Here is a 24,383-nt window from a genome sequence, read left to right as displayed (position 1 = left end):
ACAGGTTCCTCAATACCAGAGAGGAAAGGAAGGTTCAAATGTGAAAAGTGAGAAAGCTAGAAACAAGCTTCTGGTATTAGTTGGTAATAGAAAAATCAGTGTAAATTAATGGTTTCTAGAAATAGATAGGCTTATGTGTGTAAAAATGTGTGTGTGTATGTGTGTGTGTACATTTCCTAGCTCTGTCTGCTGTGTGAGAAACAATGACATCTCATACATTCAGCTACTATCATATGCAGGATGTAAATACAAACACAGACCTCCTCAAGACAGAGATAGAACCAGAACTTGAACTAGACTTCCATCTCCAAATCTAGTATTTTTCCTTCCTTAATTCCACTGCCTTTACTGACAAGGTAGAATCCCAATCAACCCTTCTAGAAATTGGGAAAACCTGTAGAAACGTGTGATTTAGCATGCAAATAAATGCAGTCTATTCCATAACTCTATTTCTGATGCTTCTGTTTAATTAGTATCTTCACAAAAGACTTCTTCAGGTATCCTGTGGAATGATATAAGACATTTCCAGCCACATTCACCAGAGAGGAAACCTGGGCTACTAGTAGCAAACTGAAGAGGAGACAGTAAAGGATCTAGCTCCAGAATCTGTGAAAACAGGGTGACGATGGGAGAATAAAGAGTGAAAGACTTTGAAGGCAGGAAGTTAATTTTCATTCTAATTTTTCATCAGAAAACTTCCCCAAATCAACTCTCAATCTAAACTGTTACTCCAAGCAGACCTTAAATAGGTTCAGTTAAATAAAATAAACAACTTTTACTCCTTCTAGTAACTGGTCCTGTGGTAATACAGAAGAATGCCACATAGTTCTTGACCCTTAAATGCACATAACCCTTGGCATATGAGAAAACATATAAACAATCCCTGCCTATGAAGAAAATGCAATGGATGCTAAAAGAGGAAAGATTCTTTACTGAGAAAGCTGTATCTCAGCTAGGCCTTGAAAAATTCTTGAAATTTTCCCAAAAGGAGCATGAAGGAAAGGCATTTCAGGTAGAGGAAACAGTGTGCCCACAGGCTTGGAGGTCATGAGAAAGCAGGGAATACCTAGGGAGCAGTGAACACCTTGATGAAAAAAGAAAAGGGTTTGGGAAGGGTTGAGCACACCCTCCCAACTGAACCTGTTGGCATCAGAAATCTAACCCCAGCTCCAGCTGAGAGACACTCTAGAACTTAGAAAAATCAGAATGATCCCAACACTCAGGTACATCACTCCCACAGCAGCTCCCCTTTCCTATTCTTTCCACACACATTTCCACCACCCTCAAAAATCCCTCCTTTGTTCAGGTCTCTTGCAGGTTTTCCTACAACCAACCTGCAGTAAACAGAGTCACAAAAGTCAGAAGAGGAGATAGAAACGTGGTGCTAAATATAGAGAGACAAAGGCCCACAAAGAGAATAGAAAACAGAGAATAAGAGCTCAAAGAGAGAGGCGGGAAAAGAGGGAAGGAAGGAGGCTGAGGAGGAGAAGCCTCTATAGACCAAATGACCAACAGAAGATCAACCAACAGACCTATGAGCAAAAGGAACACTTATCACCTACTCCTCGTATTTTCATGTAGAGAACTCCCTAAAGGGGCATTCCTGGTCCTCTCTACATCCTTGCTCACTCCTGCTTCCCTTTTGGGAGAAGAAACTAGGCATGTGAAAAGTAGCCCACGGTCCTTTTGAGGAAACAGTGCCTGGTAGATTAAGTTCAATCTAAAATTCAGAATTTACAGGCTCATTATAAAACTACTCCAAGTAGTTTTTAACAGTTCTAGAGCTACCATTTTGATCTCCACCCTTTGATTCTCCATCTTTTGATCTCTATCTGACTTACATCTATCTCTCCACAGGACCCAAACTCTGGCAGCCAAGAGGGTTACTTTTACTGGACGCACAAAAATCCCAACAAGACTATCATACCAACTAATAGAGAGAGTAAGATAGATAAAGAAAAAGCAAAAGTACAAAACCATTTACCCATTTTCTGCATGTCTATGTCTCTTACTTTCTCACAAAAAATAAATAAGGGCCTCACCTGTAACTCTGCTTGGTTCCTTTGCTGTCAAAAATAATGGGAGAGTCTGCCTGAGGGATGACCATCGTCCAGATGATGCCAAACCAGTCCCCCACTGGAACACGATGCCACTCACTTCCCAAAAGAGCAGAAGAGAAAATAAAGAAAATGTACATCAGGATAAGACCAAATTGCCTTTTGAACCTCACTACTATGGGAAATTCTGAATTCACTCTGTCAACCTGAGTATTATGGAGAAGCTCAATTGCATCAAGGGTTCCAATCACTGGTCACAGGGATTACCTCCAAACCAATCAAAATTCCAGTCGTCAGGGCAATCTAAGACTATCAAAGAGAAATTCAATATAGTAAAACTTATTAAAACTTATCCAAAAAATTCAAGGACACTCCTGAGTCAAATCACTAGAATGTACCTTGCTCAGGGTTAGCCTGAGAACATAACTCAGACTCTAAGCCAAATAGAAAGGACTTTGAAGATCATCAAGCTCATTCCTCATATCTACTAGATGAGGAAACTGAGACCTTAAGAGAGGATTGTGATTTGTGCAAGATCACATGGGGATCTTGTACCACAAAGAAGAAGCCAGGACTCAGCTCTCCTAAGGTAGTGTCCTTCCCAACACACCAAGATGAGTTCAAAGATTCTCCATTGCCAAAATAAATAAATATTTATGACTTTGAGACAGGTTAATAATCATGATTTCAATGAGAGGGCTTTTATTACCATGTCCACTGCATCTCATATTCTGAATACAAATACACAAAAAAAATCCATGTATTTTGCCTACACTCAGATGTGTGCAATTGTACCTATAATCCAACACCAGCATTAAGGTCTATTCCTCTGGAAGCATACTATAACCAGTGGTCCCTTGGGCAGTAAACAGACAAGTTTGCTTAATGAAAAAATAAAGTATAGGCACAATATAAACAAAGCACAAATTTATGTAAAATAAAACTTAAAAATCCCCTCAACAAATAAATTTCAAAGAGAAAAAAACTACATAATAAAAGGATTTTCAGATAAATGATAAAGGATTAATATCCACAATATATATATGGAACTCCAAAAAGTCAATCAAAAACAAACCAAAACCCAATTTTTAAATAGTCGAAGAACGTGAATAGACATTTCTCCAAGAAGATACATTAATGGCCAATTAAACACAAGAAAAAATGCTCAACATCACTAATCATTAAGGAAATGCAAATCAAAACCACAATGAGAAACCACCTCACACCATTTGGATGCTATATCTAACAAAACAAAAATCCCAGAAAATAACAAGTGTTAGTGAACCTGTGAGAACCTTTGTGCACTGTTGGTGGGAATGTAAAATAATGTGACTGCTATGGAAAACAGTACAACAGTACCTCAAAAAGTGAAAAAATAGAATTACCATGTTACCCAGCAATTCTGCTTCCAGGTATACATTTAAAAGAATTGAAAGTAGGATCTTGAAGAGGCATTTGAACACTCATGTTCATACCAGCATTATTCACAATAGCTAAAACATGGAAGCAACTCAAGCACACTTTGACCGATGAATGGATAAACACACACAAACACACAACAATAGAGTATTATCAACCTTAAAAAGTACAGAAACGTTCCTGGGCAAGATGGTGCACATCTGTAATCCCAGCAACTCAGGAGGCTGAGCTAGGAAGATCACAAGTTCAAAGTCAGCCTCAGGAACTTAGCAAGGCCCTAAGCAACTTAGCAAGACCCACTCTATATAAATAAAAAGGGCTTGGGATGTAACTCTGAGGTTAAGCGGCCCTGAGTTCAATCCATAGTTAAAAAAAAAAAAAAAAAAAAATGTTGACATGCTATCATGCTATTCCGTGGATGAACCTTGAGAACCTTATACTAAGTAAGCCACTTACAAGAATAAATACTATATGATTACATTTATATGTGGCAAAGTATACATAGCATAAATGTTCAAAAGAAACAAATACATTTTTAAAGAGATTTGAAATATATATCAACCAATTATAATACATGGATTTAACAGATCCCAATTCAAAAAACCATAAAAACATGTTATAGAAAAATTTAAATCCCAACAGGATTCTTACTGATATTACAATTATTTTTTTTTTTTTAGGTTTGATGAAGGTAGTACAGCAACATTTTCAAAAAGAGTACTTACTTATCTTTTAGAAATACACGCAGAAATATTTACAAATTAGATGGTGGTGGTGAAGAGGCCTCGACAGAATGAATAAGTAGTAGCAATTATATTCATCAATGTCTTGCAAGCCATCTGTATGATAAGGGGTTAATTTCTAAAATATAAGGAACTCTTTCAACTCAATAGCAAAAATTTTGAAAAGGACAAAGGAATTGAACAGACATTTCTCCAAAGAAGACATACAAATGACTAACAGGTATATGAAAAGACATTCAACATCGTTCATGATCAGGAAAATGCAAATCAAAACTACAGTGAGACTTTACCTCATATCTGTTAGGAAAGCTATTATTTAAAAAAAAAAAGTGTTGGTGAGGACAGGAAGAGACTAGAGCCTAATACACTGTTATTATGAATGAAAAATGGTGCACATGTAACAAAAAAACAATATAACAGTTCCTCAAAATATTAAAAAAAGAACTATCATATGATTTAGGGATCCCATTTCTGGCTATATAATCAAAACAACTGGAATCAGGATCTTGGAGAAATAGCTGTATTCTCATGTTCTTTACAGCATTGCATACAAAAGCCAAGATATGAAAACAACCAAAGCAGCCATCAACAGATGAGTGGATAGAGAAAGTGGCAGTATATACATACAATGGAATATCATTCAGCCTTAACAAAAAGAAGGAAATCCTGTCATTTGTGTCAATGTGAATGAATGTGGATGATATTATTCAGATACAGAATGAATGCTGCATGATACTATGTTTATGAGGAATCTGTGATAGCCAAATTCATAGAAGCATAAAGAACAACAGTAGTTGGTGGGGCAAGGGGTGCAGAAGAAATAGAGAGTTGTTGTTCAAGGGTATATAGCATCAGCTATGCTAGATGACTCTGCTGTGCAACAGTGCCTGTAGTTAACAATACAGTAATGGGCACTTCAACATTTGCTAAGAATGTAAGTTTCACGTTAAGTGTTTTTGACACAAACACACACACACACACACACACACACGCACGCACAAACAAAACAAAGGGCATCAAGGAAACATTGAGAGGTACTGGATATGTCTGTGACCTTGATGATAGTGATGACATCACAGTTATTTGCACATATCCAAATCCATCAAGTTGTACACATTACATATGAATAACAACTGTAGCCCAATAAAGCTGTTTTTTAAAAACGTAAAGACTGGCAATTACAGAAAGTTGGTACAAAAGAGGGAAGAAATGTACTGACAGGCAATTCTCTTGCCCTGATGATTTCTAAGAGAAGAACCTACTTATAAAAGTGTAACCACCGCCATACAACTCAGCAATCATACTGCTGGGCATGTATTTCAAAGAAAAGAAAATTTATGTTCATATAAAACCTGTCCACAAATGCATATAGTAGCGCTATTCTTAATAGCTCAAAACTGCAAATAACCCAGATGTTCTTCAATGAGTGATTGATTTAACAGTTATTGTTATAGACTGAACTGTGTCCCACCAAAATTCAGATGTTAAATCCCTAATGCCCAATGTGACTATATTTGGAGAGAGGACCCAAAGGAGAAAATAAAAGTTAAGTGATATCATATGGGAGGCCCTAATCCAGTAGGACTGGTGGTTTTATAAAAAAGGGAAAGAGACACTGGAAATCTCTCTTTGCACAAGTTCACAGAGGAAAGATGCTATGAGGAAACAGCAAGAAGGTGGCCATCTACAAGCCAGAAAGAGATGCGTCCCCAGAAACCAATTCTAGCAGCATATTGATGTTGGACTTTGAGTCTCCATAATGGTGAGAAAATAAATTTATGTTGTTTAAAGCCCCCAGTCTGTGGCATTTTTGACAGCATCCCTGGAAGGCTATTATAGTGAGTGATACATTCATACTATGGAATACTACTCAGCAATAAAAAAGAGTGAATTATTGGTACACATAACTTGGAAGAATCTCCAGGGAACTGTACTGATTGAAAAAAGTCAACCTCAGAAAGGATTAGGCACTATATGATACCATTTATATAACATTTTTTAAATGAAAACATTATAAAGATGGAAAATGGAAGAGTACTCGTCAAGGACTAAGAAGGAAATGGGGACAGGCAGGAAGCGCATGTGGCAGTAAAAGGGCAACATCAGAGACCCTTATGAGGATGGAACTGTTCTGTGTCTTGACTGTACCAATGTTGATATACTAGCTGAGTATACACTATAATTTTGTAAAATGTTACAATGGGGAAAACTAGAAGAACAGCACATAAGGTTTATTTCATTTTTTATAATTGCATATAAATCTACAATTATCAATATACATAATTTTAATCTTTTTGAAAAATATATGATCAAGGTTAAGCTGTAGGAGATGATCAGTACAGTGCTGCACTGAATTTTCCTTCCCCACCTTCTCTTCTCTCCACTCTACAACTGGACAACGCACAGAAGCTTGTCTGCCACCACTAATTAGTATTGTGCATAAGGACAAAAGGAATGTGACCGGAAAAATAAAAGAGAAAAGGTCAAAGGGTCACTGTTCTCCCACCCATCCCTGCATTTCAAATTCTCTCTCCTTCCTAGTTTCTCTCCTGAAAATATGCTCTGAGGCTGGGGCTATAGCTCACAGTGGCAGAGTACTTGCCTAGCATGTGTGAGGTACTGAGTTTGATCCTTAGCACCCCTTAAAAATAAACAAATAAAAATAAAGGTATATTGTTAATCTACAATTATCAAAAAAAATTTAATATGCTCTGGTTGCTCTCTTTTTTTAATTATTTATTTTTTGGTTGTAATTGGACACAATACCTTTATTATATTTATTATGTGGAGCTGAGGATTGAACCCAGGGCCTCACACATGCTAGGCAAGCGCTCCACCACTGAGCCACAACCCCAGTCCGAACTCTCTTTTTTTTAAAGGAACTGTATATGCATTAATCACTGTATTTGTAAACTTTAGGACTCCTAGGGAAAAACCTGACTCTATTTACCTTTATGCCCAGGGTCTAAGCAAAATCCACATGCTGTCTCCCTTCTCCATCTCACTTACATACAGTCTTTATCACCCACTCATGGTACAGGAAACAAGCTCATGTCAAGCTTTGAAATTAATACATATTAAAATCTGCTAGGAAGGCAACGCAGTTCCCTGAGAAGACAATGTGACTTGGAATTTCAACCATCCCAGACTCTGATCCCAGCTCTACCTCTTCCCATCTTACCACACATAACCTTACACGAGCACTTTAACCTCTCTGGGCCTCAGTTTTGTCACATGTAAAAACTCAACTCATATCACTTCCTGGTTGTAATGACTAAATGAATCAAATCAAGAAAAATTTAAAACCATACCTAGAATTAAAAATTTTTTTTTTCCTTCCTTCCTCCTACTATAGGCTTTCCTACATGACTTCTGCCCTACATTCCCTCCTTTTAATCAGAACTACAACAGGTGAGGACCCTTTGAAATACTCCTTAAAGCATTTTTCTCCTAAAGCTCAGTTCCTCCTTACTAAAGTGCATTTAGAAAATAAAGGCAAAATGATCACCTGTAGCAGCTAACGCATGCCTCAGTCCAGCAGCAACACAAACAATCTTTTCCCTCAGGAGCTGTCAAAACAAAGAAAAGGACTTAGATCATCCATCTACAGAATTTTATGTATTTTATACCCAAATACAATGCAGTATGGTCTTCAATATGTGTCCGGCTGCGTTAGCCTTCTTCTCCCAACAATTCTACCCAAAAATACTTCTATATTTATCCTTAAAAGAAAAAAACACTTTAAAAATATGTCACAATGCCTCATAGGGCTGGGAGAGACCTTCAAGGTCATCCAGTCCAGGGATTAATAAATGTTTCCTAAAAGGACTAGATAGTATATATTTTAGACTTTACAGGTAACATGGTTCCTGTTGCACAACTCTGCTCTGATACTATAATGAAAACAGCTATAGAACATACAAAAATGAATGGGCACAGCTATGTTCTAGTTTTCCCACTTCTGATTTAGTCCAATCCCTCTCCAATGCTAGAAACTCCTCCAGCAGGTGGTCATCCAACCCCTGCCCAACACCAATCTCCAGTGACACAGGGCTCACAACCTCCCCAGGTGCCTGTTCCATCTCTGCAGAGTTTCATTTCTCTCTTTCAGTGGAGCCAAATCTATCTGCCTGTAGCTTCTGACAATGCTTTCCAAATATTTGAAGACAGTTGTCATGTCCTCTCTAAGACATCTTGTGGTGGTTTTAAAAATAGGTCCTCAAATTCTTTGATACTACTCACTTCAAGATGTAGAGCTTAATTCCCCTCCCCTGTGTGGGCTGGACTTAGTGACACACTTCTAATAAAAAGAATAAGGAAGAGATAAGTGACTCAGAGATGAAGTGATAAAAGGCAGGGAGACTTCCTGCCTGGCATCTCCAGCTCTCAAATCACTCTTGGGAGAAGCCTCCCTACCATGTCTGAATAGTCTTTTAGAGAGGCCCACATGGCTGGAACTGAAGCCTCCTGCCAACAGCCCTATGAGACAGCTAGAAATGGGTTTGCCAGACAGTTTCTCTTTCAGAGACCATGTATACACCAGCTGATATTGACTGACACCTCGAGAAAAACCAGCTGGTGGTTCCTTGATTCCTGACTCTCAAAACAATGGAATAATGATTATTGTTTTAGGGTGCTGGGTTTGGGGGTAATTTGCTATGTAACAATGAATAACTAATGTAGATCTCTTCTTTAAGCAAAATATCCCCAGTTCCACCAGCTATCATTGAGCTTCAAATTCTCTCTCCCTCCTGGTTTCTCTCCTATAAATATGCTTTGGTTGGCTCTATTTCTTTCTCTTAAAGGAATTGTAAATGCATCAATCACTTACCACAGGAGGCTTTAATCACATTTGTTTATTTAAAGTCCATAATGTATTTCTTTGGGGACCTCAAGGGCAGAACCTGAGTCTTATATACCTCTATGCCCACTACCTAAGCACCAAATCCACACAGAATACAACACCCAAAGGCAGTCTGATCAGCACAGAGGACAAAGCTCTGGCCTTCTTTATTCTGGAGACTTTACTATTTAAGTGGAGTCCCCAATCACATTAGCCTTGGAGAAGGGCAAATCTTCCTGCTGATAAAACTTGAATATACCTTCCTTTTAATTTTTCTTTCTGTCATCCAATATATTTTAACCTTTGTTCCTCTGTCCTCTTTAATTATATGAATTATAATTAAGCTAAATTAATTATGACTTATATGTAGGTTCTTACAAGGCCATCTACTTGCAATTGGGAGCTATAACATTTCCCACAGCAGGGAATATAGAGCCTAGACTTGTATGCATACTATGGGAACTATTACCCCCAAATAACACATCTCAGATCACAACTCAATTCAGCACGATGATAGGAACAGGACTAAACTCTCTCCAAAGAAAAGAGATTTTCCACTCTTAAATAGCTTGGGTGGTGAACTTATTTTAGTTTTCAGCATATTTCTTTAAAAATTCCATATTTATCTTGTGATCACATAAAATATAAACTTCACAAAAGTATACATTTTAAGTTTGAGGCAGTGAAAAGAGCTCTGAACTAGGGTCAAAAGCTCTGTTTCAGTCAGGTTTGGTGGCACATGCCAGTAATCACAGAAGCTTGGGAGGCTGAGGTAGAAGGATCTCAAGTTTGAGGCCAGCCTCAGCAACTAAACAAGGCTCTAAGTAACTTAGTCAGACCCTGTCTCAAAATAAAAAATAAAAAGAGCTAAGGATGAGGCTCAATGATTAAGCACCTGTGGGTTCAATCTCTAGCCAGATTAAAAACAAAGGTTAAAAAAAAAAAAGAGAGAGAGAAGAGCCTGTGTCACACTGTACTATCTGATGTATAAGTCACTAGCTACATGTAGGCAATGAACACTTGAAATGTGATTAGACTAAACTGAGATATACTCTAAATAAAAAATATACACCAAAGTTCATAGGCTTAGTTCAAAATAAAGAGTATAAAATATCTCAAGTATAAATTTTATATTGGTGACACACTGAAATGATAATAACTTGGATACATTGGATTAGTTTCAAAGTAATTACAGTTAATTTCACCTGCATGCTGCAACATGGATAAAACTTGAAAACATCACATGAACAGAAAGAAGCTAGACACAAAAGGTCAAATATGGTACAATTACACTTACGTGAAACAACCAAAACAGGCAAATGCATACAAAAATAAATTATTAGTCACTAGGGACTGGGGGACAGAAAAATAGAAAGTGACTGCTACTGAGTAGTTTCTTTAGATGGTGATGAAAATGTTCTAAAATTATTATATTATGGTAACAGCTGCTCATATCTAGAATACACTAAAAACCACTGAATTCTATATCTTAAAAGGGTAAATTTTATGATATATGTATTGTAGCTCAATAAAGCTATTATTTAAAAATTAATTTTGTTTACTTTTTTAAACAAAGCTACTATAAATTTTTAAATTACATATGGGGTTAACATTATATTTCTATTGGATAGCACTAGCCTATAATGCTTAGCTTAATGTCTCTAGGCAAGTCATTTTTATCTTGAACCTATCTCTCACATAATTCCCATTATTACTAATCTTGGAATTTTAAAATGTCATTATTATCCTTATGGGGTATATTAACTTTATTATTTTGGTTTATAAAACTTTATAATGTGTATAAGGATTAACCAGAGGTGTGGGTTTTTTGCTCATAACATCAATTCCCCCAAAACTAATTTTTTCCCATAAACACTTATTTTCAGCTCAAATTCTGCTACTCCATGGATTTTCTATGGGTAAGGATAACTGTAATAGACTGGAAACACTTTAACAGGACACAAGCAATATTAGATATCCTCCCATATTAGATATCCTCACCTCTATGGCCTGGGGAACCACACATCTTCGAGGCCCATGAGGGACTCCTAACTGGCCAAAGGAATTGGATCCACATGATAGAACTTGACCATTTTCTGCAAAATACAAATAAATAAACTGCAAATCTATAAAGTGAGACATGTGAACAATGGGTGAATACTAAAGTGTAAGAAATGCAAAAACATGAAAAAAACATAGAGATGCCAAGCTTCAGTACATTCAGAACCAATTCCCTGCTGTTATTAATCTAGGAGTGAAAGTACGCGGCACTGGGCAAAGTGTTCTACATAGATTATTATTACACTCTGTCATTAATGGCAGATTATCTGTGCAGAACACAGGCTAGCACCTAGTACTGGAATGAGAAGGTACCTATTCCCTACTTTTCAGGTTTCCATGTGACAGCATTTCCATCACTGTCATGGTTTAAATATGAGATATCCACCAAAATCTCCTGTTAATACAGGAAAATTCAGAGGTTAAATGATTTGATTATGAAAGCTGTAACTTAATCAGTCCATCCTAGTTTGAATGACTGGGTGGTAACTGTAGGCAGACAGGCATGACTAGAGGAGACAAGTCACTGGGGGCATTCCGTGGAAAGAGGTATGTTCCTTGTGGGTCCTTTCCTCTCCCTCTCCCTCCATACCCCCCTCTTTCTCTCTGTTTCCGGATCCCACCATGAGCCAAGCAGTTTTCTTCTACTGGGCCTGGCACCCATGATGCACTGCCTTGCTTTAGGCCCAGGGCAATGAAGTCAGCTGTCTAGGAACTGAGATCTCTGAAACCATTAACCCAAAATAAGCTTTTCCTCCTCTAAGTTATTATTTTCAAGTATTTTGGTCTCAGAATAGAGAGTCTAATTGTCCATTTTCAGAATACAATATTTAGCCTTAAATATAAAATTACTTGAGATGAAAGAAAAGCAGCTAGAGGGGAGAGCCGAGTGGAAAGTTAAAAGCAGTTAACCAGAGTAGGACAAATTCACAGCTCCTTCCCCCTCACAAACAGGAAGTAGGGTGAAGGGGTCAGCCTAACCCACAAAGATAAATTATGTATGTGCCAAGATACATTCAACCCAAAAAGGCCTTCCTACCACAATAGAACAAAGGGAAGTGGGGACAATTAAAGGTACATTTCTTTAAATAACCCAATAGGAGACAGTAAAACCTAGGCAACATTCAGGAAGACTGTACACCCCATAGTACTCAACCAATGAGGAACTGGGGGAGGGGCATTGCAAACTATGGAATAAAATGCTGATTGTAATAGCTCTGGGTGTGCTTTCTCACACAGACCTAATTTTGCAAGACTGTCATTAAAAGCCTTGCTTTCTCTATACCTCTTGTCTCTCAATCCATTCTCTGGGTTTGGACAGGTGAGTGTGTTTCTCACAACAGTGATGCAAAATCAGTACCAAGAAGTGAGGTCATTGCTATGACTAACATGACCATGTGGTTCAAAAGCCTTTGGAGCTGGTTTGCAGGAGAAATTTTGAAGCTTAGAGATGCAAGCTGGGGCTGAAATTGTGGCTCAATGGTAGAGTGCTTGCCTAGCACTTGTGAGGCACTAGATTCAATTCTCAGTACCACATATAAATAAACAAAATAAAGGTCTATCAAAAACTGGAAAAAAAAAAAAAAAATTTTTTTTAAAAAAGATGAGCTGGGCCCGGTGGTGCACACCTGTAATCCCAGAGCTCAAGAGGCTGAGGCAAGAGGATAACAAGTTCAAAACCAGCCTCAGCAATGGCAAGGTGCTAAGCAATTCAATGAGACTCTGTCTCTAAATAAAAAACAAAACAGGGTTGGGGATGTGATTCAGTGGTTAAGAGCCACACTGAGTTCAATCCTTGGTACCCACCGCCCACAAAAAAAAAAAAAAAAGATGAAAGCTGGGAATTTTTAGAATATTATAAGCAGAGCTTAATGGGTGATTCTTGTAGGATCTCAGAATCCCAACAGGAACATGGACTGTGTTCATTAGGTTTCAGAGGGAAATGAGGACTGTCTCAGAAATTGGACTAGATGCCACTCGTGTTATATTCTGATAAAGAACCCGTGTCTTGAGAATTTGTGTGAGCCTGAATTTAAAAGTGACAGACTAATTAATCTGGCAGAATAAATTCCAAGGCAACACAGTATTCAGTCCATGGCATAGATATTGCTGGCAGCGTTTAGCCAAGTTTACGGTGAGAATTGGGAGCAGAAAACAACCAAAGAATTTTTAAAATTTGCAGTTTGGCCCAAAAAGTGCATGTAAAGCTAAGGTCAAGGAAGATGTGCTTGTTGAAGAGATTATAACCCCTAAAGAGATGGTAAGTACTTCACACAGAGACCATAGGAAAGATGCTTTGAGGGTAGGGTATCTCAAGAATTTGCAAGACCATACCCATTACAGGTTCAAGGTCTAGAAAGGAAAAGTCCTTTGCAAAGAGAACATGGTAGTACCCTGATTGCACAGGGCGGCCTAGAAGTTGTTTCACCATGCTGAGACACACAAGCACTCAAAGGCCACAGCAGCCATGACACCAGGGGGCCCAGACCTTGGCATTATTCACATGGTGCTGGTTCTACAGGAATACAGGATGCTTGAGTTAAGGGGTCATGAAGGCTTCCACCAACATTTCAAAGGAAAGTCTGAGAGGACAGGTAAAGTGCAGTAGAGTCACGATCCCTATACATCGTTCCTGACAGGATGATGTGTGAAGCTGTGAAGGTGAAGTCAAAGCTGGAAAGGAGACCCCAGGAATTAAGAGAAGTCAGTAACATGGACTGTCTGTCAAGAAAAGCCACTGGTTGTAGAGAAAGCCAGGCTAAAAGAGAGCCCATGTGTGCTACAACTGGCAAAGCAAGAACTGCCCAAGTCCTCAGGAGAGTACATAAAGTCCTTGAGGCTGTATGCAGAGTTACTGGCAGGGTTATGGGACTAGTTTGTCCAGCTGGGTTTCAGTCTTGCTCTGGCCTCATTCCTTCCTTCTATACCTCTATTCCTCCCTTTTGAAATCGGACCGTTTACTCTGTGCCACTGTATATTGGACAAAACCTGCTTTTGATTTTTACACAGGCTCACAGCCAGCAGTTTGCCTTGAATCTCAGATAAGATTTTGGACTTGGACTTTTGGGTAATGTTAAGACTATGGAACTACTGGAGATGGATTAAATGCATTTTACATTGCGAGATGGACCTGAACTTTTGGGGCCATAGGCCAGAATGTTATGGTTTGGATATGAGGTGACCCCCAAAATCTCCTGTTAATGCAAGAATACTCAGAGGTAAAATGATTCAATTATGAGGTGTGACCTAATCAGTCCATTCTAGTTTGAATGACTGGGTGATAAATGTAGGCAGGTGGGCATGGCTAAAGGAGGTGAGTCACTGGTGGCATTCCCTGGGAGGATATATCTTCCCTATCCCCTTCCCACCCCACCCCCACATGTCTCTCTCTCTCTCTCTCTCTCTCTCTCTCTCTCTCTCTCTCTCTCTCTCTCTCTCTCTCTCTCTCTCCCTTTCTGATCCCATCATGAGTTGAGCACTTTTCCTCCACTGGGCCCTTCCCCCATGATGTGCTGCCTCACCTTAGGCCCAAGGCAATGGAATTGGCCATCTATGAACTAAAACCCCTGAAACTGCAAGCTCCAAATAAACTTTTCCAAGTTGTTCTTGTCAGGTATTCTGGTCACAACAATGCAAAAGCTGACTATAACAATTATTATAACATTCCAGACCTTTCTCCTGGCCCTTCCCCATAATCACTGCTTCCTAGGAACAAAAGGTCACCTAACCAATTGGTGAGTCTGGGAGAAGAGACAGGACATGTGTGGGTTAGCCCCTTCCTCTCAGACATTCTAGGCTGACATACAGTAAGGGTTTCCCCTGTAGGAAAGGCCTAGAATTGGAAGTGGGAAAATAAGTCTGAACCAGAGGAGTATGAGAACCACTTGTCCTCCTAATTAAGCCTATCTCCCACCAGAGCCTGATGAGTAAAAAGCTGATAGATCTCCCACTCTGACTGCCATGTGCCTTTCTCACAACTGGTTCCAAATGTGAGCAGGAAACAGTGTTATCTATCAACTCCTACAACCCAGACACAGACACACAATAAGCACTTCATAAACAGCAGCAGATGATAACTACTATTCAAAATTCTACATATATAAGGATGCATATGTGATGTGTATGTTGCTGATCAAACCCAGGGCCTCTTCCATAGTAGGCAAGCACTTACCACTGAGTCACATCCCCAGCCTTCTATTTAGATTCTAATAAATACTGTCAAATGCAACACATATTATGGAACCCCTCTACAGAACAGAAATGGTGACACCTGAGCAGTAGGTCATAAAAGATGGGATAAGTTCATCAGAAAGACTAGTAAACCTGTTCCAAACAGAAAGAAAAGCATGGATTTGTTGGTATTCCTAGAAATAAAAGATAGGAATTGTGCAGAATGAGAGACAAGGCAACAGAGATAAGTAGGGAACAGTTATAGAAGACCATGTGCTAAAAAAGCTTGGGATTTATACTATGCAAGTGACCCTCTAAGAGGGCAGAAGAGTGACGTGGTCAGAAGATGTCTGTGCCAGAAGACTATGACAATGGTCAGAAACTATAGATGGCCCTTTAAATCCAGTATGTCCAGCTAGAAAGGGCAAAGCTGAACAAAGAAGTCAAAACTGTTTCAGAGAAGTCAACTGACAAAGTAACTATTACCAGCTGCTCCCATGAACATTATCTATTACCCTTTGACCATACCCCTCTACACTCTATTGTCATCTAGCTTCAAAAACCAAAAGTTCTGCCCAACCATATCTGTGTGTGTGTGTGTGTGTGTGTGTAAATCCCATGGTGGGAAAAAGCTGCCATCACTGCTGTGACAATCTCCACTTCCTCATACTTCCCCAGCATATTCCCCCATGATAACCCTTAACTGGCACTCCTGACCAGTTAGCCCAGGCACACAACTACCAAGAACTTCTGGGTCAGGAAGTGGCCACCAAAGGCGATCTAGTCCATTCCCAGACTTTTGCAAAGTTTTTCAGCCCAATTCCAGACTCTTTTACCATTGAAACTCTCTTTATAAAAGTACTCTGCAATTTTCCAGGGCAACCAGAGAGAATATTTGAGTAAAGAGGTTTTCATTTTATCACCAGTCACCACCACCTCGCTATTCTCACTCGAATTTTTGTTTGTTTGTTTTAGTTATACATGACAGTAGAATGCATTTATGCATTTTTGATATATCACACAGATGGGATATAATTTCTCATTTTTCTGAGTGTACATGTTATAGAATCACATTGGTCATACAGTCACATATATATGTGAAGTAATGTCTGTTCGTTCTACTATCCTTCGTATCCCCACATTCCCTCCCCTTCCTACCCTTCATTTCCCTCTACCGAATCTAAGGTACCTCTATTCTTCTCTAGTTCCCTGCCCGCTTTATTGTTAATTAGCATCTGCATATTAAAGAAAACATTCAGTCTTTGGTTTGGGGGGATTGGCTTATTTCACTTAGCATGATATTCTCTAACTCTATCCATTTACTGCCATAATTTCATTCTTCTTTAAAGCTGAGTAATATTCCATTGAATATATATACCACATATTCTTTATCCATTCATCTATTGAAGGACACCTAGGTTGGTTCCATAGTTTAGCTATTGTGAATTGAGCTGGTGTAAACATTGATGTAGCTGAATTACTGTAGTATACTGATTTTAAGTCCTTAGGGTATAAACCGAGGAGTGGGATAGCTGGGTCAAATGGTGGTTCCAATCCAAAATTTCCAAAGTCTTTATAGTGATAACAATTTATCTAGGCGTGAACTTACCTGTGAGTATAATAGTAAAGTCCCAGCCACAGGCCACCTGTTGGATAGGACATCCAAGAAGGGATTTGCAGAGGGTAAAATACAGAACATCCTCTGTGTGACCAAGTCCCAACTGCCCATCTTTGTTCAGGCCACAAACAAAAAGGCCTCCTCCATCTGCAAAATAAAGGTTTTGGTGCTAGTGTACACAAGAGAAATCACAACTACCAAAGTGAGCAAAGGGGATTCGCTATTTGAAGTCAAAGATAAATAATTTTTTCTCTCCCAAGTTAATGTTAATAACCCATGCATGTTCTGAAGACAAATGACATAGGGTCCAGGATCTCAAATCTAGTATCTAAATGGAAACTCCTAGTCCTGGAGCAGAGGCCAATCAACCTCAAAATGGAGCAGCAACTATAACAAGAAGGTCAATGTTCATTTAATAGTTAGAATGTACTAGGGACTGTTCTAAGAACTTTATGTGTGAGGTCAATTCATCCTTTAGATATAGTATCTGGGGTCCACAATACTTTCAGAAGTCCATAAGAATGATTTAATTTCAAATTGTTTGAAAACGAAGACAAATTATATAATAGTAATACATATGTAACACAAAATCCAGTCTGGATTATATTAATCTTTACACAAATACCATTGTAAAATATATTTTTATAAGATGTAATTTTCAATATTTCTTTATAGAGGAAGGGGTCCATGAAAACAAAGTGCCAAAGATCCATGAAAGTTATAATGTAGCCCTGTTAATTCACCAAATTTCTTCATCCACCACTGTTATCCCCCCATAACAGATGAGGAGACCAAGGCTCAGAAAGATTATCTGCCCAAGGCCACACAGCTAATCCATCATAGAACCTGGACTTGAACCCAGGTAGTTTGATTCCAAGATCATATTCTGAACCAGCTGCAAATGCCCTCCTCTGCAATACTGTAACACATATAGTACTCAGTAAGTACTATCCTAAATACTGTGAAATCTAGCAAGATCCTTGCTCTCAAGGAATATTCAATCAAACCGCAAAGATTTCTCATTCATGTGAAAGTTAAATAATAACACATGGTATAAAATATGATACATGTTGCAACTCTACCACTAATTAGCCTTGTGACTTTAAGCAGTATTCCTCCCTGAACTTCATTTGTATAATGTGGTGGATCTGGGGTGGCCCAGAAGATCTCTGAAGTTCTTCTAGCTCTAACCACCTAGGATTCTCCAATGGTTATGTGGCTCTTTCAGAAAAATGTTCTCCTCTGCAAAATACAAAAGGCTGAAAGATGGCAACATAACAGCCTAGGGGAAAATGTCCTAAGAAAGAGTAGCTATCTACTTTTGAAGGAAATCACCTGTGACAATTGCAGAGTGGCCCCCTCCTCCTGTGATCCTCCTGACACACTCAGGTTTACAGAAGTCATTCAGTTGCTGGGGCAAAAGCACATCTTCCTTATGGCCAAGGCCAAGTTGGCCATAGCTATTTGCACCCTAAGGATAAAATAAGCCAAGGATGAAAAAATATAAAAACCATATTGTCAGTGTCTATTTACCTGTCCCAATCTTCCTCACTCTGACATCCTCTCAGAGCCTACAATGGTTAACAGCTCACTAATTCTTAAAATGTGGGTTCTTACATGCAACCCCCATTAAGATGGCAACGCTCGCCTCAGGAAACAGTTTCAAGAGGGATACTTTGCATCCACAACTTACCCAATGATAATATTCACCTTTCCCTTCCAATGCCCCAACACCCCTGTATTGCTTTTGGGAGACAGCATAGAGCTTTCTTCATGATAAAAACTAATTACCTAAGGAAGCTAGAGAAAGAAAAACAAGGGGGAGACGAGAACAAACTGGGCAGAAAATACTCTGGAACTAGTTCTTGATGTTTCTCCCCCCAACTTCACTGGAAAACTGGCAACAACTTTCTGTAATCAAAGTTAGCTAAGGATTTTGTGCAAGGTGTGTCATTATTTCATTTGTCCAATGAAAAAGGCTGACAGTGATCTCCAGGGGTCTTTCCAAGTACAATGTTTGTGACCCCAAGATTCACATGGTAAGATTCCTATGAGGGAACAGAGATTCCCTTAGTAGGCCATGTCTATTGTTGTTATAACACAATAAAATTCCATAATCCCTAATCTGAAACCCTTGCAATAAATATACTTCAGAAAAAATGTTTACAGGTTTTAAAAGCAAGATGGTATATATATATATATATATATATATATATATATATATATACATATATATATCATATATTCTGCTACAAAGTTCTAGGGCAACATTCCATAACCAAAACAGTAATATTTTTGCAGCCTATAAATAGCCTATGTCCAATAAGTTTTGGGTTTTCAGAATTAAAGATAAGGGATCATGGACCTACAGGGAAAATCATATTAAGATTTCAGGCTGGGCGCAGTGGCACATGCCTGTAATCCCAGCAGTTTGGGAGGCTAAGGCAGGAAGATCGCCTCAGCAAAATTTAAGCAACTCAGTGAGACCCTGTCTCTAAATAAAATACAAAATAGGGCTGGGGATGTGGCTCAGTGGTCGAGTGCCTGCCCCTGAGTTTAATCCCCAGTACCAAAAAAAAAAAAAAAAAAGATTTCAGAAATTCTTATGATTTTTTTTTCTAGTTATCTATTCTACATTGCTTCTTCCTGGATATGGGATAGTAAAAGCTTCTAAATATATTGTTTTTGAATTCACCTAAACAAAGAAAAGTTACTTAAAATAATGCATGCGAAACATAAAACAAAATCTTCACAGTGATCCTGGGCTGCAAGAACTATAGGATGCAAGAATAAGACATGGCAGGGGCACAGGTCCCTGAGGTCCTCAGGGGCAATACAAATTCCAAACAACGAATACTCTTCATACTGGGCATTCACCTTTAACTCTCACAGCAACTAAGGAGAAGGACACTATCACTCAGGTTTTACAAATAAACAAACTAAGACTCAGGAAGCTTAAGTAACTTTCCATAGTTATACACCTGAGTAGGCAATAGGTTAGATTCCACATTCCTTTCACTAGACCCTACTCTTGTCTATAAGGGGGAAAAAAGGGGGGCAGGGGGAGAGGTCAACTATATAACCCTATCTAAAATAGCACTTTACCACCTTTTTTTTTTTGCTTTGTTTTTCTTCATATCACTCCTTGACAGTATAGCATATATTTACTTGTTTTCTGTCTACCTTCTCCACTAAAAAGTAAATTCTATGATGCAGAACTTTGTTTTGCACACTATTTGCCCTGTATCTGAAACTGTGCTGGCCTAGAGAAGATGTACATTATTTATATGGTGAGTGAATGTAAGGCTCTATAAGTCCCCACCTAGGAAAGGTCAGATCAAAGGCACAGTAAGAAGTATAATGCACAGGACTTAGTCAGCCCCAGATCTCCGTGCTGTCCCATAACCAGACTTGCAGGCTGTTGAACATGAGAAAAGTGAGACATGAGCATTCTGGGGTTCCGAATATGGTACCAATTTTTGTAAAATGTAGCAAGATACCCTAAACCCAAACTAAAACGATGAAAGAAAATTTAATTCCATCTTTGTTTGTATCCGTTACATTCCAAACACGCCCCACTCTCGTCTTTCTCTCTCACACACACCCCTAAAGTAAATCCCCTTGTAATGGACTGAACTGCGATCCCCAAAAGTCTTATGTTGAAGCCCTAATCTCTAATACCTCAGAATATGACTGTATTTGGAGGCAGTATCTTTTCAGAGGTTAATAAGGTTAAATAATGAGATCATAAAGGTGGAGCCTGAACCCAATATGATTGGTCTTGTAAGAGACACCAGCGATGCTCACAAAGAAAAAGCCACATTAGACCTTACAAGAAACCAAAATGCTGACATCTTGATCTTTGACTTGAAACCTCCAGAACTGTGAGAAAATAAATTTCTATTAAACCCCCCCAGTATAGGATATTTTGTTATTGTAGCCTAAGGAAACTAATACATGCACACAAAGATTTCAAAACAGTTAGAACATACCATCAGCCCTCCAAATACGGGAGCTAGGTGAATTTCAATAATATTTCTATTTCAGTACATTCAAGAACATATATGAAAAGCTTTTTCTATCAGATATTTCCTCTGTCCACAGACATCAGTCTCCTGATGTGAAAAAGCCAGAAACAGCATCTCCATCCCCAGCTCAAGTGCTACCTCAGAGAGTCAGCCATACAGGCCACACCACCCTCTCCCTTCTGCCACACTGCAGCCTTAAATTCAACAAGTGCCAGGCATGGGCTGATAATTATTTTTTTAAATCAGTCAATAAATGCTGATTTCAATACCAATACATGTGTTGTATGTATGTTTGTATCCTCCCCAATACAAGAGTTGGAATCTTTCACAACCAGAACATGTGGCTGCCACACAGGGACTCATTCATTCATCTTTTTTTTTTTTTTAAACCCAGGATCAAACCTAGGGCCTCACACGTGATAGGCAAGCTGAGCCACAACCCCAGCCCTATCATTCATTCATTTTTTTAATCAACAAATATTTGCTGGAGACCTGCAAGGTGCCAGGCACCAAGAGAGGTACTTCACAGTCTCACTGCTTCCCCTCACACTGTAGCCAAGGAGATTAATATTAGGAAATTGTACCTGCCATTACAATCGTAATGCGTACTCGCAAGAACCACAAGACTCAACATTTGCTTTGCTCCTGTGCATGCATGCATGCCACACGCTTCCGTGCACAAAGCATCCTCAGACACACATAAGATAGGTCTCACTAAGGCTCGCATCAAGCCAACACCAGCCCAGTCTCCCTGGCCTCCAATACTGGCAAGTTGTGGTCGCAGCAGGGTATCCGCAAATAAGCAGGGTCTGCGCCTAGCGTGCTGCCACACACCACGGGCCTCACATCCAAAAGATGCTCCCGCTAGCTATGGTGGCGATAAGGAAGGCCCTCCACCCTCCAGGCAACCCGAGATGGGCGGCACAGGTGGCCCCGTGGGCTCTGAGACGGGGCGATCCTCTCTCCACCCGGGCCTCCACGCAGGCATCCCAGGAGCTCTCCTGGCCAGGGTCACATTCAGTAACTCTTGCCCCTCTGCTGACACAGGCCTCCAGCCCTTACCACCCAGTGGGTGGGAGGCCCTGGGAAGAACAGACCCCCAGACCTGGAAGTAGGTTCCTCCCGCAGCGCCTCAGCCCCTCAAGTCCCGACACCATAACCAGCAGGCCCCTAAATCGCCCAGTTAAGACCCTTCGCTCCCGTGCCTCCTCAAACCCAGCCCAGAATCCTCCAACCCAAATCCTGTCTCGGCCCCCGACCCTTTTTCCCTCTGCCGCCCACGCGGACACCCCCACTTCTCAGGCCTGAGAGCCCCTAGGGCCGCCCCAAGCCCGGGGGCGGAGTCACGTACCCAAGCGAAGAGCGCGGGCGCGGCGGGGTCGGCCTCCGAGGCGGCGCACGGCTCGCGCTCCATGCGGGCACGCTCCGCCGGCGCTTCCGGGAGGGGCTGGCGCAGAGCAGGATTGACGCTGCGGAGACCCCGCGCGGGGGCGGGGCTGGCGACGCGGTGGGGCTGGGCGGGGCCGGGGAGCGGGACCTGTGGTAGTTTCGCGCGCCCCAAGAGACCAGTTGCGGACCAACCAGACCCCGCCAGGCCCGGCAGCCCAGGAGGTTCCTCGAAGCCATTCCCCCGCCCCTTTCTTCTGGGGTGCCTGCCATTTGTCTCTCCCGCCCTCTCATCCTCTATTCGTAGTAATAATTCCATACAGGTGCACTACGCTCAACAGTTGGCAAAGCTGCTCCACTTTTAGCTCCTCGGAATCCCACACAACCCAAAGGGGTGTCTGGGCCGGGATTGTGTGATCGCTGAACTGTGGTGCCCTGCTTTTATATGCATTTGCAAAGCCGAAGGAAGATTTTTGGTAGAGCTTGGTGTCCTGCGTTGTTCTTTCCCTTGATTCCCGGAACAGAGCGGGGACTCTCACCTCGCAGCTGAATTGAGTCTGGTTGGCGTCTATTCCTGCGGGCAACCTCCCACCCTCTTTGCTTGTGCATGGCCTGCCCTAATTCTGATGGTTAATAACAGATAATTTTCCTCCAACAAAGATTTTTCATATAAAACGACTTTTATGAAACACCGTCATACTGCTTGTGGAAGTTAAATAAATAAAATTTTCCTGAAGGAAAATGTGCCAGTACATATTAGGAATATGGGATTAGGATCTGGGAACAAATGGGGTCACATTCAGTAACCTTTGACCCTCTGCTAACACAGGCCTCCAGCCCTTACCACCCTGTGGCTGGGAGCCCATGGAAAGTGTTTCAGAGGTGAGCTTCTCCCCAGGCCTTTCCTGATTTTTCACTCCCCACTCCTTAAGGTTTCTACCACCCCTGGCCTTTACCATTCCAGCCTGTGGATCTTGAGAACATCAGTGATGGTAATAAGACTTTAGAGAGGCAATGTGGTCGTCATTCTCTTGACCTTGATGTGTAGAAACTATATGCCATGTTTGGGGGGGGGTACTTTCAGGAATGTAAAAGTTGGACCCTTCCTCTCTCGGCTTTGGCTGAGTCCCCAAGGCAATAAGTGCCAATTACTTCTGTATTATAAAGTGAGGTGGAAGATAGCCAAAGCAGAACTTATAAAACAGGTGTCTAGAAACCAGTGTGTGACTTCCAGTCTAAGAAAGGTTGGGGAGGAGAGAAGTCTAATAAGACCCTCGGGCCACAGTAATCAATGTGATGTGAGTCCCACCCATCTCATGTCCAAGGAAAGTTACTTCAGCAGAACTAAGAAAGTCTGATGTGTATTCCTGCAGATTGGGCTGGCTGCTGTTTAGTTCATGCTGAGAAACCCAGTGTGTTGTGGTCAATAACAGCTCTGATAGCTGAGCAATAAGAAACTGATGCCTTCCGGAGGTCTTTCACATACAGAGTTACTCAGGATACAAAACCAGATGCACACCTGCAGTCCCACCTACTTGGGAAGGTGAGGCCAGAAGATCACTTCAACCCAGGAGTTCATCCAGCCTGAGCAACATAGTGAGACCCTCATCTCCAACACAAAACAAAAAAGAACATCTGAGTATCTCCTGTGCAAATGTTTCGTATGAACAAACTGGTTCAGACTAAGTCTAAGGAAATTTCCAGAGATGTGAAATGACACCCATAGGAGAATTGACCACTAGCTTCCCAGTGGCTGATGGGGATGGATTCAGTAACCCTGTCAGAGAGATAACATTTACTCACATGGAGATGTTTTGTCTTCCAAAACACCCTCAAGAGAGCGAGTCAGCATTAAATACTCACCAAGTACAGAAAGCTCTAGTTCACAACAGCATCAGGCCTAAAAGAACTTTTCTATTCCTTACCCCTCCTCCGCACTACTATTCTCCAATCCTGGAGGAGTCTGAGGCATCCTACTGAGTGGGGAAGGAGGATCAAGGAAGAAAAGAAACTAATGAATTCTTTTTTCAATTCTGGAGAAAGAAAAAAAGGATTTAACCT

The 24,383-nt window shown here is 40.4% G+C and overlaps 1 protein-coding gene across 7 annotated transcripts in view; it reads right to left on the bottom strand.

Moving 5' to 3' along the window:
* Positions 1-22,375, bottom strand: part of Sergef (secretion regulating guanine nucleotide exchange factor) — a 224,670-nt gene extending 202,295 nt beyond the window's left edge. For 4 of the 7 annotated variants that reach the window (XM_046438347.1, XM_046438350.1, XM_046438348.1 and 1 more), the window contains exons 1-6: positions 22,288-22,375; positions 18,244-18,379; positions 16,900-17,055; positions 11,064-11,158; positions 7,728-7,788; positions 2,043-2,156 (exon numbers count right to left, since the gene is read on the bottom strand). In XM_046438347.1, coding sequence (XP_046294303.1) covers positions 2,043-2,156; positions 7,728-7,788; positions 11,064-11,158; positions 16,900-17,055; positions 18,244-18,379; positions 22,288-22,350 — 625 coding nt within the window. In that variant the 5' untranslated portion in view covers positions 22,351-22,375. Of the gene's footprint in view, positions 1-2,042; positions 2,157-7,727; positions 7,789-11,063; positions 11,159-16,899; positions 17,056-18,243; positions 18,380-20,900; positions 22,243-22,287 lie in introns of those variants that run through there. The other 3 variants (XM_046438351.2, XM_046438349.2, XM_046438352.2) reach the window with 3 other exon arrangements.
* Between the last annotated feature and the right edge of the window lie 2,008 nt (positions 22,376-24,383).

This window comes from Marmota monax, unplaced genomic scaffold, assembly GCF_021218885.2.
Source record: "Marmota monax isolate L192 unplaced genomic scaffold, Marmota_monax_Labrador192_F-V1.1 WCK01_AAM20220418_F8-fsc00061, whole genome shotgun sequence".
Lineage (NCBI taxonomy): Eukaryota > Metazoa > Chordata > Mammalia > Rodentia > Sciuridae > Marmota > Marmota monax.
The sequence above is the reverse complement of the archived record's forward strand: the minus strand, read 5'-3'. Positions and strand labels throughout refer to the sequence as shown.